Consider the following 15,719-nt stretch of genomic DNA (forward strand, 5'->3'; position numbering starts at 1 on the left):
AAGAAGCAATGAGGCTGCTTAGTAAAAAACACAATTCTTAAGGAAATGATAGAATATGTACATCATAGCATCAAGAGATAATTCTAAGGAACACGTATCAAGCTGTCAATTAAAAATAGTTCAAATATTTTTAATAGTCTCATTTGCCTTTATTTAAATAATACTTTTTGTGGAAATGTCACTATCTACAATCTGGTTGTATTCAGATGTATTTTGTATTTTTTTTTCCAATAGTGGTCAACCCATTCCCAGAGTGGAGTACACAGCTGAAGAAGTTAAAACTTGGGGGGTGGTATTTAGGGAACTCAGTAAACTCTATCCCACCCATGCTTGTCGTGAATATTTAAAAAACTTTCCTCTGCTGAGCAAGTACTGTGGATACAGAGAAGATAATGTGCCTCAGTTGGAAGATGTTTCTACTTTTCTTAAAGGTAACATTCATATTTGGTTTATCAATAGATATGGTTTCATGAAAACACTCTTTTTTGTTAGTGTGGAGTACAAAGCACATTGAGTGAAAAGACTCAGAGCACAGTCAGTGGCCTTCAGTTTAGCTTGAAGTATCATTCTAGTTTTGGTGTTCTCTGTGGCAGAGAGTTTTTGAAGTCAAGAGAGTTTTATGTAGACATTTGCAAGTATGAAATGGAGAGAAATGAATTAGCTGAACATGTAAAGCATGATGTTATCTTGTGCAGGGAGAAAAGGAAAACCTGAGTTAGCCACAGATGGGGACTTCTGATAACCGTACTGGGCATCCCCCAAATGTCCAGGCAGGAAAAGGAGGCATCAAATGCCAAGATAACTGAATTTAAAGAGGAGGGCAGGTTTGGCACACTGTTGTGTAGCCTGATGAATATGAAGTTTTCCTGAGTGCTCAAGACCTCATGACGCTAGTCCTTTTATTTTTACATTGAAAAAGATTTGTTGGACACTGTAGGTGATGTGGTGCTTCTCTTTCATTTTTTAAGGATCAGTGTATTACATATTTAAGTTCAAAAATAAATTCTTGTTTTTAATTTGAAACAGAAATGTATCCCATATGGACAATGTGGTAGACATGGAGATGTTTTTAGCTCTAGAGGAAAAGCCACAGAAGAGTTAATTTAAGAGTTTAATTTCTCCTCAGATGTCCTTTCAGATACATATATTTGTTTCTTAAACTTTTGACTCAGGAACTAAAATATTATAAAGGAGGGTATTTGGAAAAAAAAAACAACTTATGTGCTGGTAAGAGAAAAATTAGCAAAGCATTTTGTCTATATATATATATGGAAAAGCTAGAGGAAATAAAGAATTTATAGCACAAGCTTACTTTCCTAAGCCTGCACTTCATCCATAATTCTTGTTTGTGAAAACCTGCATTTGCTAATACCTGACTCATCATTCTTTGAATTTGACTGTGTCCTTTTGGGTCTCTCATGTATTGTGTTACAGTCACTAAGGAATGATGCCAAATTGTACAAATTTTTAGTCCCTAGCTAGAAATTCAAAATCTCACACTTGTTTCAGAAATATGTTTTCAGACTACGTAGAGCAGGTGGTAGTACCTGTTGCAGAAAAACTTGAAACATTGTCCTGTAAAAACTTCGAAAGAATAAAGAATTAATTTTTGAGAGAAACATACTTTTTGAAGTCACTGATTCTGAAACTGGTTCACTCTGGGACTAATCTGAAAAAGGAACACTTAAATATTTCAATGAGGACCTTAACTATAAAATTCAGTATTTTATTGACACAAACAATATTTTATGTGTAAAAAATAAGGACAGATTTGTTTTAATCCTATTCTGTTCTGTTAGTTTCTTAACATATTTTGCATATTTTCCAATATGGAAACTTCTCTCCCATTTGGTACCAGACATAAAAATTTTAAGAACATCACTTATGGTACCTTAGCATTTTTTTCTAGACAAAGATATTCAGACCAACTTTGCAATACCTCAAGCTGTTTTCATTATACATATGCTAGCAATGCAAAATACTTCTTGTATATAATAATTGAAAATGATGTGTGATGATCGTCAAGATTATTTGTGTTATGCTTCTGGTAGAATAATTAGCAACAAATATGTCACCAGAAAGTGATACAGAGATCTCTGTAATGTGGCCTTTTATTATCTTTTTCTCTTCAGAAAGGTCTGGCTTCACAGTGAGACCAGTTGCTGGATACCTGTCTCCCCGTGACTTTTTAGCTGGCTTAGCCTACAGAGTCTTTCACTGCACTCAGTACATACGGCATGGCTCAGATCCCCTCTACACACCAGAACCGTAAGTTGCTGCCTTTGCTTTAGTACTGAAAAAATAGTTTCTTAAAAGAACCAGTTGAATTTGCCAAGATTGAAAAGAGGAACCTTTCTACAAAGTGTGAAATTCTTCTTACACTGTTGATGACAAAATCCTTCACAGTGGCGAGCCAGAATTTAATTCAAAGACTTTTTTGTTGACTTTTTACAAGGGTCTTAAATAACTCGGTTATTTATATAGTGGGTCAGAAATACTATTCAAATTTTATTTTGGTGGAAAATAGAGTTTTCACTTAAAAATTTTGAAAAAGTGTCTACAATTTTATTTTCTGCTGGACAGCTAGAAAGAAGTTGTGGGGGAAAAAAAACCCTGAATATCTTGGAAAAGCCCTACTTTCAGAATTTTAATTTGATCTTCTGTGTTCCCATTTTTATTTCTTTGGACCAGGTTGCACAGCTGAACTTCAGTTCTCTCCTATAACACAACACAAGCAAGACATGGAGAACTATTCTCTTACCAAGAGAGAATATTAGATATGTTACAGGGAAATTATGACAGAAATGAGAAACGTTTTAATTATGACTTTTATGGGGCAGCATTGTAGCTTTTCCAAAACAGAATATTGCAAGTTGGTATGAAATATTTTGGCATATGGTCTTTTGATTAAAAGTGGTGAAAAAGAAGATCAAAGATATTGTAGCTCTTGTCTTGTGTTATATATGCAGAACAGTACCTGTCATTTAGATAATGTGGAGGTAGTTTTACCAAAGGTATCTGCTGATCCTGTAAGCACAGGAATGACATTTTTTGCAGTGAATCAGTCACCAGGCAGTTAGCATGAAATTGTAGCTGTGGTTTAATCCGCTTGAGCATGTTTGATTTTTTCCAAATTTACACAAAGGATTCATACATATATATTCAGCTCCAGTTCTGTAAACGTTTGGACTCATGCCTAAGTTTGATTTCATGAATTGACTGCCAAAACCGTGGAGTAATATTTTTGAATATAAAAGGTTTAATGGCACGGCATACTAAGCTGTATCTAAAATTGCGGTAGCTTTATTCTGGCAGGAGTCACCAGGTGGTGCTGTTAGACACTTCTCTGCCTTTTTCCTCAGCATCTGAATGGGGTGAAGTACTTGCTGAAACGCTCTGAGGCTAGCTTTGTGTGCGTGTTTCTTTTGGAAAGGAGGTGGTGATCCCTGAAGGAATTCAGTCACTTCTATAACCTCTGTAATTAGAACTTAAATCTTTTAAATTTGTAGGAAAATTGATAGAATGGAAAATCTTGAAAAAGGGCTTGGATGGAAGGAAGGGCTGAACCTCTTCAGGTCTATTTAAAAATATCTGTAGATATTTCAAAAAAATAAATGATGCAAGGGAAGTATTAGGCTTTGCATCAATGATTTCCTCTCCTGTGGGAAGCCAGTGTTTCAGGCTGCAGCATGTACCAGTGTTCAGCAAAAGAATGATGACGTTTATTAACTTAGTACAAACAAGAAGAACATTTTCATCTACTGATAAGAGATTTAGGTACATAACTCCAACAGGATAAAGGCAATAACATCTTCCAGGAAGCAAGTAAGTGTGTCTGTGCTTTTCCTGATGTTCTCTAGTTCATTGATTTGTGTATTTGAAAGCCCTGCAGTTTTCAGGATGCTGCTTACATTCAGAATTATGCAGTGGATCATAGCTGAACCTTAGTGGTAATGGCAGCTGCTTTTTGGGTAACCTTTTTGGTCATGCTGTCTGGAAAATTGCTGTGTAATAATAACAGTTGAGTTAGAATGTAGGTTTTTATTCCTTATTTGGGCTGAACTTAAAAATACAGGTTATAGTCTTAACGCCTCACCTAAATATGACTAACAGAGTATTAAAGTTGTCCTTTTCTAATGATGTTATACCCTCTTCTTGCAGACCTGCTGGTTCACATTAGTTAAGTAATGTGTATACTGACTACCAGGAACTCAATAGGAAAATTTTGAAAATCCCTTTTAAAATGTGTTTAGGTTTCTTTCCATAACATAGAACACACAGTAAGTATTACCAGAAGTGTAGAGTGAAAGCCTGGTGCTTTTTTAAATCAGTGGCAAAACTGATTTTAAAAAAATGTAATGGAAGCTCTTCATCTCCTGCAGTAGCTGCAATGCCCTGAGATCTCCTGGTTGATATATGGGGCCATAATGAGGTTTGCTGCAGGTCCTGGCTGGTGAATGTTGCATTTCAATGATATAAACCAGGAAAAAATCTCCCTTTGACTTCAGTGGGCTTTCCGTCAGATTTAACACCTGGGCTACAGATCTAGATACAAATTAGAGAGTTCATTTGGTTTGATCTGTATCACTACCATATGCATTTTAAAACATGTTTCTTCCTGATTTTAATTACGTTTCTACTACATTCACAGAGCTATGTAGATTTCTTCTGCTTTACTAACTAATTTTCTCCAAGAAAAATCTTCTTCTGTGAAAAGTGCGTTACAAAAATCTTATTTTCTCTAAGCAATGTGTGTGAATAAATTAAAGGAACTTAATTATTTTCAGAATAAGACAAAATAAAGGAATCAAGCCTTGGTAGTTAAGCAAAGAATTATATTGTTTAGACTATCTATAAAGGGCCAGACTGGCAGCGAAGTCTGAAAGACTCTAATGGCAATCCCAAATACTGATTCATGTTTCTGCCTGAAAGATTTTGTGGGTTTGGGTTTTTTTTGTTCATATTCTTTTTGCTTTAAGCTCCCCTCTTTGTAACTGCACATTCAAAATACTACTTTGCGTAGCTTTAATGAAGAATCTACAAGCTAAAGGCATGAGAGAAATATCTTCTGCCTCATCATTCTTTTCCCCTTGCCAAGAGAGACAAGTTAATGGGATTAGGCTTTGTCTGTTCTCATTTTGTCTGCAAGAGTGGACATAACAAAGGCCATGTGTCCCAGTGCAGCACTGGGAATAAATCATATTTGCTTATTTGTTTCTGGGGCTTGTGGCTTCAGCACAGGAAAATAGAGAGGTAGGAACTAGCTAAGGTGTCAGTAGTAGTGATGCTGCTGTAGAAGCTGCCTGCTTACCTGGAGCCAGGAACTTGACTTACCTGGAGCCGGGAACTTGGAGCCATCTTCACTGTTTGCTTCTGCTTGAACTACTGATACAAAGCTAAATCTATCTGAACTGATGGAGTGTAGCACAGATGCTCAGCAATCAGTGTCGGTTTGCTCGGTGGAGGCAAGAATTGGTGTGCTGGGCTTCCAGAGAATGGGCTCTGTGACCAATTTTTATGTTAGAAGTTGATGGTTGGAGAAATCAGGTTCCTCCAGTGAATTGCTTGGTACTGGGAAGTGGTGTGTCTGTCAGACTGCAAACTACATTTCCCAGCTGTCCTTTGCATTGTTAGTGAGCTAAATCTTGCAGGAGAATATAGAAAAAAATTGTTGTGATTGGAATTAAATTAATTAAAGGAGGGCCTTTACCTCTGATGATTATCCAGTCAAGTGAGGCAAGCCACCAACTTCTATTTACTACTATCCACCTACACATTATTGGTTCAGACTTCTTGGTGAGGATACTGAGTAAGAAGACTTTAAATTATATAGAAGGTTGTTTTTCTCTTCATGATTTATCTGCAATGTCATGTTCTGTGACATTTCAAACAAAAATAGTTTATAAAAAAAATTGGATGACTCTGGGTAGAAGGCAGAAAACTTGATGTTTTCTCCCTGCCTTTAAAACATTTGTTTACAGCTTAGGATGAAAAAAAAAAAAAGAAAAAAAAAAGAAAAAAAAAAAAGAGGTATGTCTTGAAAGAGACAAAAGCAAAGGAAATGTCAGATTGGATTTTTAAAGTGAACTTTACTACCAAGTCCATTATTTCCTGTGAACAAATGCAGCAAAACTTTCAGAATTGTTTGAAAGCTTTTGTAGATGATGCATGTGCACTTCTGTTAGCAGTTCTTTGTACACTTATGTCTCCACTTTGTCATGACTAACAATGCACTTACAGATGTGAACAGCTGTTCTTTTTGAAATTACTTGGATTCTCTGCTTTTTCTGAAATCTGCTAGCAGAAAAGTAGACGGCATAACAAAAGTACCCAGTAATTGCAGTAGGATTTCATGACTAAATGAGAAATTAGGCACACAGAAACCTCTGTAAATATTGCCCCATATTTCTGGGGGCAAGTGGCAAAATGTTTGATGTGGAGTGCTACCCAATTACAGAAAGAAGAACGGACAAGAAGAAGAGGGAATGTGTTGGATTTTGATTTGTGTGGACAGAAAAGCTGAAAACTGTACTTGTGGGACAGCTGGCTTTCCTCTGGGCATTTCAGTCTTCATGTCACCAAGTCTGAAAGATTGTAGTGATCAGGCTCTTCCACTCAATCTGGAAATGATGAACAGATCATGGAACAGCTGGGGTTAAATGATATATAATGTATTTAACAGAAGCAAATGTGTGTGTTTCTACCAACACATAGAAACTGTAGACACAAGGAAGAACTACACTGTAAAAACCATGTTTCATTGTAAGGTAGGGGTCAGACTCCTGTAAAATGCCTTATGTTAAATTAATTATGGAATTGTTATGGTATTAATTTCTGTAATGACTCTCTTTTAATTTCCATTCCCTTAGGGATACATGCCATGAACTCTTGGGACATGTGCCTCTACTTGCTGATCCCAAATTTGCACAGTTTTCACAAGAGATAGGACTTGCTTCACTGGGAGCATCTGATGAAGATGTTCAGAAATTAGCCACTGTGAGTCAAAATCTTTTTGTGGCATGCTCTCTCATCTCTCCTCCTTTTTAGCTGATGAACTGATGTGCATTGTCATATTAGAGCTGACTACATTTTCAGGTTCTAGATGACTATGGTTTGACAATCACAGAGCTTTAGGTGGTTTCCCATTGTTTTTAAGAAGACCAAAGCTGATGACACTAAGTAATCCGTTTCAATTTTTATTTTCCATAATCACCAATTTTCAGGGCTAGCTGAGATTAATTTTGTCTGCTTTAAGGTGTTGGAAATGAGTAAGAAAGGGAAACTTGGAAAAAACCAAAACATAAAACATTTTGATGTGTGCTCTGATCACTAGACTGTTAGCTCCTCCACAGGTGGCCACTTTGGCCCTTAGCACTGATATTTCTGAACTCACTGTTCAGTTTTGCAGCTCTTAATTGTATTCCAGTGTGTGATGGATTTTAAGATGACATTGCATCCTTGCCTGCTGCGCCCCTTGGAGAATATGTAGTTACTGAGCCAAGGTTTTGCAGCAGTAGATCTAGATCAAGACCAACTGCCTCAGCCAGCAGCTGGGAGATGGATTCTCTCTTGCATCAAGTGAGTCACAAGCCAGCAGACAGTGTGAGCTGTCTGTGTGTTAGAGCTGTTAGATGCTGCTGAGACTGGAGCCTTCATGACCTTTGTGTGAGGAACTCTGTCAAGCTGTCATGACTTTCTGCCCCTGAGCACCTGTCAGCCCTGGTCTATTGCCATATTCCAGTAACTGGGGTGCAACTCTTTGCATCATGACATAAATTAGAGACCACTGGTCTTTGCCACTTGCTTTGTTCAGTTGTTTTGACTTATTGTATATTTCCTTAGGTGGTTCCTGTTAAAACTAATGCAGCAAATAATTTAAAGAATGATATTGGATTAAAAAACTCCATATTTATAATGTTCCACATTTAAACATTTTATCTTCTGAAAAATTCTGTGAGATCGAGCAGGGGAATTAGTTACTTTAAAATTTTGCAGCATGCTGCAGCTCTTCTACAAAAGTACAGTGGGGATTTAAAGGCTTGGAAAGAATTGTTGCATGCAGAGTCAAATTAGGTTCAATTAAACTGCAGAAGTTTTGATGCGCAATTTTAGCAGAGGTTTAGAGTCCTAACTGCCAAAAAAGATGTTTGTACCCCTTTGTTTGATTTGAATCCTGTTTGATTTGAATCTTCTGACTCCTTCCAGAAGAAGCCACTAAATTTCATCAAACTGTTTTCAGTCCTTAGTTAGACAGGCTCAATGTCTTGATCATGGCCAGCTCCTCTCACATGATTCCGTGTGCGTTCCTTGTTTTTCTAATGGATGTCTGTGTACAAGGAACTGTTGTTTGTGTGGAGGAATCATGAAAGTTGAGTGCATATTTCCACATGTACTTGGGAGGGACTTAGTAGGAAACCGACCCACCTTGCCATAACATGCAGTCTCAGGGGAAACTACCTAACTGGCTGTCCCTGTAAGTATTTTGAGGAAAATGGTATGCCCAAATATTTCAGCCCAAAATAACCTTGGATGACATGGGCCTGTTGCAGAGGAAAATGTTGGTACTGGGTTGTTTGGGTAGAGATACTAATATAAAGTGACCTCTGAATATTATATAAATGCTTGTACTCCTCCCCCTCACAGAAGTTCCCAGTTATGACTGACTGTGTCATCTGAACAATGAGCTTCTCCTGAATCATAAAGTAAAAAATAAAAGAAGACAGCTGAATCACTTTCCCTTATCACACTGAGAATCTGATATCTGAGTGAAAGCTGATTTCTCCCCCCATGCTGGAAATAGCTCTTTCAGGTGGAAGAGACATTTGGAAAGAATCTGGTGGTGTTTTTTTTTTTTTTTTTTGTAGGAGTACAATGAGGGGCTGTGCTCCCCTGGGGCAGATGCTTGACAAATACAGAGATGTTACTTGCCCTAAAATGTGCAACATAAACAGGCAAATTGAGAGCAAGTAGAAAGAATACCTCTCAGTGGTGAGGGTGAGGAGGCCAAGAAATAAATTCAGCTGGGCACCAAATGTCACCTGAGGTGCCATTGACTAACTTTTGCAGCATTCAGTCCCATTTTCATCCTAGATAAAAAACAGACGCAGCAAGCTGAGAAATGCCAGCCAAGAGTCTTAACACAGGAAAGCATTGCAGGTTCCAGTGAGATGACTTCAAAGTAAATAGAGAAACGAATGGAGAGAGAGTATGCATATTAATGAGATTGAATCAATATGCCCAAAGCAAGCTTGCCATTAGCCTGACCTGTTTCAAAAGATAGTGACATTAAGTGCTGAGCCATTACAGGGAGGACAATGACATTAGGAAGAGAGGAAAACACCTCTTAGGAATTCAGACCAGAAAGAGAAGAATTATTACAGGTGATTTCATAATCTTTTGCGCCATTCTGCTCTCAAAAAGACACTGTGTATCAGCTTTGATAGATCTGCTCTTTGTGCCCTGCCATGAGCTGCAAAGGAAATGTCTGATGTTTTTGTCCCTGCAGGGCTGACACACTGAATGTAAAGCAATCTGGAGCCTGGTGCCTGGGCAGACTAGAAGTGTTTTGTAAATTGCAATTAGTCATGTCTGTGCAGCCCCATCGAGGGCAGGAATTAAATGGGAGAGCATTGCAGGGGCCCTGGTGCTGGCCAGCTGGAGGGAGAAGAATAGCTGCAGGGGAAGAGAGCTGAAAAGGCAGTATGCAAGTTCCCTTCATCCTCTTGAGACCTTGTAGTCAGATGTGGGAAAGAAGAAAGGAATTGCTTCTGCTTTGTCATGAGAGTGGAATACTGAAAGAGCCAAAAGACTGTCTTTGTAGCGGTTTGTTGAGAGATTCCATTTTCATTTACAATCTTTTAGGAGAGCAAGAAAGAGGAAAGACACACACAAAAAAAGGTGACAGAGATTATGTTACTTAAACAGAGCAAAATATTTGCATCAGTCACTTCTTTTCATGGGGTGTGATATAATGCAGTCCCTGGTTGAGGAAATACAATATTGGCCATGCATGTCTTGGTTCTAATGGTTATCATCATCATTACTTATATCTTGTCCTATTCTGATTGATTTCCCGAAACTGCTTTTGAGCTGATTTTTAAGCATGTCTGGTCTTTCTATTCACACAGTACAGAAATAAAAAAGGCTGTCTTTTCTGCTTACCTATCAAACCATAAACTGTAGAGAGGACTTGACACGAGGTGTTTTAACTAATTTATATAGTATATCATTTGCAACATTTAACAGCACATAACATAAGGTTTTGTCAGGAAAATTATACAAAAAATGCATCTAGATTTACATTTCAGTGTTAACTTGTAATTTGTGGACTTAGGAGCTGTCTTAGTAAAGCTGCAAGTTGCTAAGCAGGAGCCTGCCTATCTTGCTAATGGCAGAAATCACTCCTGACTCCTGCTAAGTTGTTTCAAAACAGCTCAGGTTGCCCCTTCAAGCTGCAGTATGTATAGCATGTGTTTGTGTAGGTGAAATTCAGTGGGTGGCAGTTCAGAAAAGGGGTTAGCAGAGTGTCTTTTTCATGCAGTTCATCACCAAATCTTTCTACCCAATAATTTGGTCATTAGAGCCTAATTAGTTGCGCAAAGTTTTTTTCCCAGTAATTTCTCACTGGAAGTTACATTTAAACATTCAGTTCTTTAGAACTGTAAAACTTCCACCTTTTCATCTTTCTTGATAGTATTTGTTCCTGTGTTTTAACAGCATAGGACAGTAGAAACCAAGAAATTTCTTTAGTTTTGGCTGTCCTTTACATGGAGAACCACAAAAATTGCTTTTATATTTGAAGGAATTTTATGTGATGAGATCTTGTAAATGTATTTCAGGCTTGTTATGAATCTAAAAGTTTTACCTTGCCTAGGTGGTGACTCAGGCCAACACTTCATTTCTAAAGCTAACTTTAATTTATTGGTGTACGTATCGCAAAAAAATGTTATAAAATTATATACTGGCTTAAAAACAGCATTCAGAACCACCTCTCTGGGTTGTAGTAATTCTTGTCTTGTGACTTTACCTGCCTGTCTTCCCTCAGAATTTTCTGGTCTTGTTGGCATCCTTCTAGTCCTTTTCCCACACTGAAGATCTGGCACATAATTCAGAACAATTCTCCAGTATGTTTGCTGAGGAGATAACCAGAATGGAAGAAACGGGAGCATTTCAGATAAAGACTGAATAGCATTTGGTAACTTAGGGAAGACTCAGCATTTGTGGTCTCACTAGACAGAATAGCCTCTTGTCTTCACAAATAACAGATAACATTTCCCATAGGGGCTATTTAGTACTGCCAGGCTGAAAGTACATTTTGTGAACTGGCTTGCTGTCTTCCTCCATGGATGAGCAAATGGAGCTGAGAAGAACATTTGAGTTTTTGAATATTTCCACTGTACATCTAAAAAATCAAGACCACCTGTGTGTTTCTCATTTGTAGTTGTGAAATGATTCATAGGGAACTAACCATCGTTGTAAGTCTGTGACCAGTTCCCCTGCTGAAGCTATTCTGACATATAAAAATAGTTATGTATTGGTCAACTGAAACATGGTATAATAACCCAGAAGCTATGGCAGTCACTGAGCATATTGAAATTTAACATTCAATTCTTTGCTTAGTCTTTTTTCTGTATCCCAGTTGCATGCCATGTATGTGTGACAGATGCCAAGAGTGGGCATAGTGAGTACCTTAAATCCAGTGATGACACAATGGAGTTTCTTGCAAAAGTGTTACTTCCAGCTGTATCTGTAGTTAATGAATAAAGGAGCAGAAGTGTGGCTGGGATTGAATACAAAAACTTAAAACTTCTTAAGCAAATCTTGATGTGCTTACTGGAGACATATGAAATTTCTCTGATTTGGGCTGTATGTCACTTAAGGGAGGTGAATCAATTCGCAAGGTAAAAGCTAGGACAATAAAGCTGAAATCAGGTATGATGGATCACTACAGACAGTCATTTATACCATGATCTGTTATACCATGATCTGTACTGTTCATCAGTAGGTGGCCTGGGCAATGTTTCTGTTCCTGATTTCGACGAGGCAAAACCACTTGTATGAAGATGCATTTGGAAATCATCCAAGTGTGAAACCTGAAACTTTAACAAGGAGCAGAAGCAGATGAAATTTTGTGTCTAGCTTGACCATTACAAAGTCACACAGGTGTGTTTCAATCAGGATTAAAAGATGGATTACTAATGGATTACTCTGTTTGGTGAGGGGCTGCTGGGCTCGCTGACTGCTGCTCTAAAACCATTCCATAATTTGTGGGCTTGCTCTGGAAAATGTTCTAAAGGAATTAATAAAAAGTAATGGTCTCCATTTTTAAGGGTTTGTTTCAGCAATGCTTTCCAATAAAGTAGCTGAAGCACTGAAGTCCTTCCTACATTATGCATAATCAAAAAGGTGGCAGAGAAGATAGTACATATGTCACAAAACAGGACTAAGGAGGAAAAAAAACAACTGTAGATCCCAGGGATCGATATTTAATATTTTAAGATACTGCAGTGGTCTCCTGGAGTGCATTTTTACAGTCATTCTGTCAGACATTTGTGGCCCAAGAAGAAAAATATCAAGAGATACTTAACTAGCTTTAAACTAGCACTCCAGATTGAAGAGTTCCATTACTGGAATTGGGAGCTAATGCTCAATATTTTCTGCAGGATTTGTGGCAGTCTGCTAAGGCCTTTTTTTCTGGTTATGGAGCGTCTGTTTCCAGGTTTGTACCTGTAAGAATTGCTGTGTTGGTCAGCGCCATGGCTGGTAACTTGTACCCATCATAAATAGCTGCTTAGGGGAGATGAAAGAACAGGATGAGCATATCTGATTATTTTAAAATGTTTTCCAAGCCTCTCACCAATCAAGAACTTGAAGAGCTCTTGTTCTCACAAATGTGGCTTCTATGTATCTAATTATCTTGAAAGGATTTCTATCCAGAGACAGCTGTTTATGTTTGAAGACACATACATTTTTAGTACCTTCAGTAACTTTGTCAATGAGCTCTGTGGCTCAACTGGTGAACTGTCTCATTTTGTTGCTTTTAACCTGATTCCTACTAGGTTTTTTGTATATGAAGAGAGAATGATCAAATCATCCCTGGAGGATTTCTATATGCCATCATGATTACAGAACACATTTTCTTGCTTAGGTCTCTCTTTTCCTGGGTAGGAAACCAATGATTTGTTTAGTCACTTCTCATGCAATTGAGAATATTATTCCTCCCCTGAATCCTTTCCAGCTAGAACTGGAAAAGAGAAAGGATATATCAGTTACCTGAGTTTTGATTAAGAGTAGCACTGTGAAGTCAAGTCAGTTTTGGATGTGCTTGCTGTAGAAGTGGGAACCTTTAGTATGATAGGAAGGCTGGACCTGGTGTTGTAGAGCTGACACAAGTTGTTGCTTAGGGATGAAAGAAATAAGCTGGATGCAGAGGGAAAGTAGGATTCAGTGGATCCATCTTGCATCCCTGTACAAGGATATGAATCCCTCCAGTATGTGATCAGAAAGGGTTAGGTCAACATAGGATGTGTTAATCTCGGAAAGAAACATCTTGTGCTTTATACTGAGTCTCTCAAAGCTAAGACGGTGAAAGAGGGCTCACCTATTGCTACGAGGGTGGCCAGCTGGTAAAGTCAATAACCTGCTTCTTGAAAGGATCTCATGCTGCCCTGACAGACAAAATTTTGTCCTTACAAATAACAAGAAACAGTGGTTTTTTGTAAAGTACTAATAAATATGTATCCTTGGGCCCAGCCCTGTAATGAGGAAGCTAGATGCAAGAGAGAGCTAATTTGACTTAATTGGGAGCAGGGAAGAAATTAGAAACTTTACTGTAGAAATAATATAGTTCATTTTAGACAGGATGTGATTTATGAAGATCAAGCCCTAAGCAGTTAGAAACGCTAAAGATAAAGGCTCTATTAAAATAACAAATTGCAGCCAGAGACTAGGTTTGCTTTTATTTCTTGCAGCATTTTGTTTCCAAAAGTGGTTAGATCATAATCTGTGAGGTTACTGAACTGCAAATGCAAATTTTCATGCACACAAGTAATACATTTTGACATAGAGGTTAACAAGAGAATGGTGCAAATTTCACACAGCACTGAATTGCTAATTACGTTTGTTTATTTTCAGAAGCAACTTCATTTTCATTAAGAAATTGCAGATTCTGCAATAGTAATCTTTGCCAGTAGTTCAATAGCTCACACTCTGAACATTTGCTCTGCTACAGTAGTAATGAAAGTGAGCCTGAAAAATATCTTAGAAAAAGATTGTGGAATTTAGGAGTGCATGCAAGTGGAAGGCATCTTCCAATTCAGTGTTGGATCCAGTTGAGAAAGGCTGAGGAATGGTTGAAAAGAGTCTATGAATTTTGATAGGATTTTTTGCATATTTGTTTTCTCTTTTGACCTAGAGTTGATAATGTATTAGCAAAAAGACATAAAGTGTCTTTTATAGAACACATGTAACCAGGAAAAAAGAAAGTATCCAGCATAAGCTTCCAGTGAGCAGCAATAAGACACTCATTTTGGGTAACAACTAGTAACAAATCAATCATAAGTTAGAGGAATAAAGGTTTAAATATCAGGGGGGAAAAGAGCAATAAAGGAAAGGTTTGGAATATATTGCTGCTGCTGTTCCTGACTGCCCCTGAGCTTTCGCCAGTATGCAGAAGGAAAGAGAATCCCGGTCTCTGTGTAGGTATTGTTCACACTGTAATACAATATTTAAGTCATTTGTACAAGACATGGACATCCTCCAGCAGCAGCACACAGGTATATGGGGAAATGAAGGAGTTCAGTGTGCAAAGGAGTTCAGTGTGTTCAGTTCAGCAGCTCATTTCAGCCATGTCTAGGTCCTGCTTAGGACTGAGGAAATGTCTGTGCTGTGGGTGCTCAGGTGGAGGAGTTGGGTTTACCCATGCTTTCCATGGAGCTAGAGCAGCTGAGGAGTCCTGTGCAAAAATACCTTTTGTGACTGCAGGGAGGGTCATTGTAGGAGCAGCTCCCTGAATGCAGCTGTCTGGTTACCTGGCTGGGACCCACAGAGGTGTTGGGATGGTTCAACTCCAGGCTTCCTTTGCTCAGGGATCTGTGCATCCTGCTGCATTGTGCTGTGCAACCATGGTTGCTACCCTGCATACCCAACCCTCATTTCAGGGGTCAGTGACCACATCAGGAGAAGGAAACCAGGAGATTCTGCACTCAGGCAGAAACCAAAACAGTTATATGTAATCACAGAGTCAAAGTATTACAGAATGGGTCGGGTTGGGAGGGACCACAATGGATCATCTGGTCCAGCCTCCCTGCTCAAGAAGGGTCATCCTGGATCACATTGCGCAGAGTTGTGTTCCAGATGGTTTTTGAATATCTCCAGTGAGGGAGACTCCATGACCTCTCTAGGCAATGTGGTTCAGCCCACAGTTACCCCCGTGGTAAAGTTCTTCCTCAAATTTAGCTGGAACTTCTGCACAGTTGTGTTCCAGATGGTTTTTGAATGTCTCCAGTGAGGGAGACTCCATGACCTCTCTAGGCAATGTGGTTCAGCCCACAGTTACCCCCGTGGTAAAGTTCTTCCTCAAATTTAGCTGGAACTTCCTGTGCATCAGTTTCTGCCCATTGTCTCTTGTCCTCTTGCTGGGCACCACTGAGAAGAGCCTGGAAACCTCCTTTTTACACCCTGCCTTCAGATACTGATAGACTGAGGTCCCCTTTCAGTCT

At 38.5% G+C, this 15,719-nt stretch overlaps 1 protein-coding gene across 1 annotated transcript in view; it reads left to right on the top strand.

The window, feature by feature from the left end:
- TPH2 (tryptophan hydroxylase 2) overlaps positions 1 to 15,719 on the top strand; it is a 50,632-nt gene that overhangs the window by 14,650 nt on the left and 20,263 nt on the right. Inside the window, exons 6-8 of the mRNA XM_041465622.1 lie at positions 235 to 431; positions 2,133 to 2,268; positions 6,870 to 6,996. Of these exons, the coding sequence (XP_041321556.1) occupies positions 235 to 431; positions 2,133 to 2,268; positions 6,870 to 6,996 (460 nt within the window). The remainder of the gene's footprint in view (positions 1 to 234; positions 432 to 2,132; positions 2,269 to 6,869; positions 6,997 to 15,719) is intronic.

Source organism: Pyrgilauda ruficollis, unplaced genomic scaffold (assembly GCF_017590135.1).
Source record: "Pyrgilauda ruficollis isolate IOZ18807 unplaced genomic scaffold, ASM1759013v1 scaffold19, whole genome shotgun sequence".
In the NCBI taxonomy this organism is placed as follows: domain Eukaryota; kingdom Metazoa; phylum Chordata; class Aves; order Passeriformes; family Passeridae; genus Pyrgilauda; species Pyrgilauda ruficollis.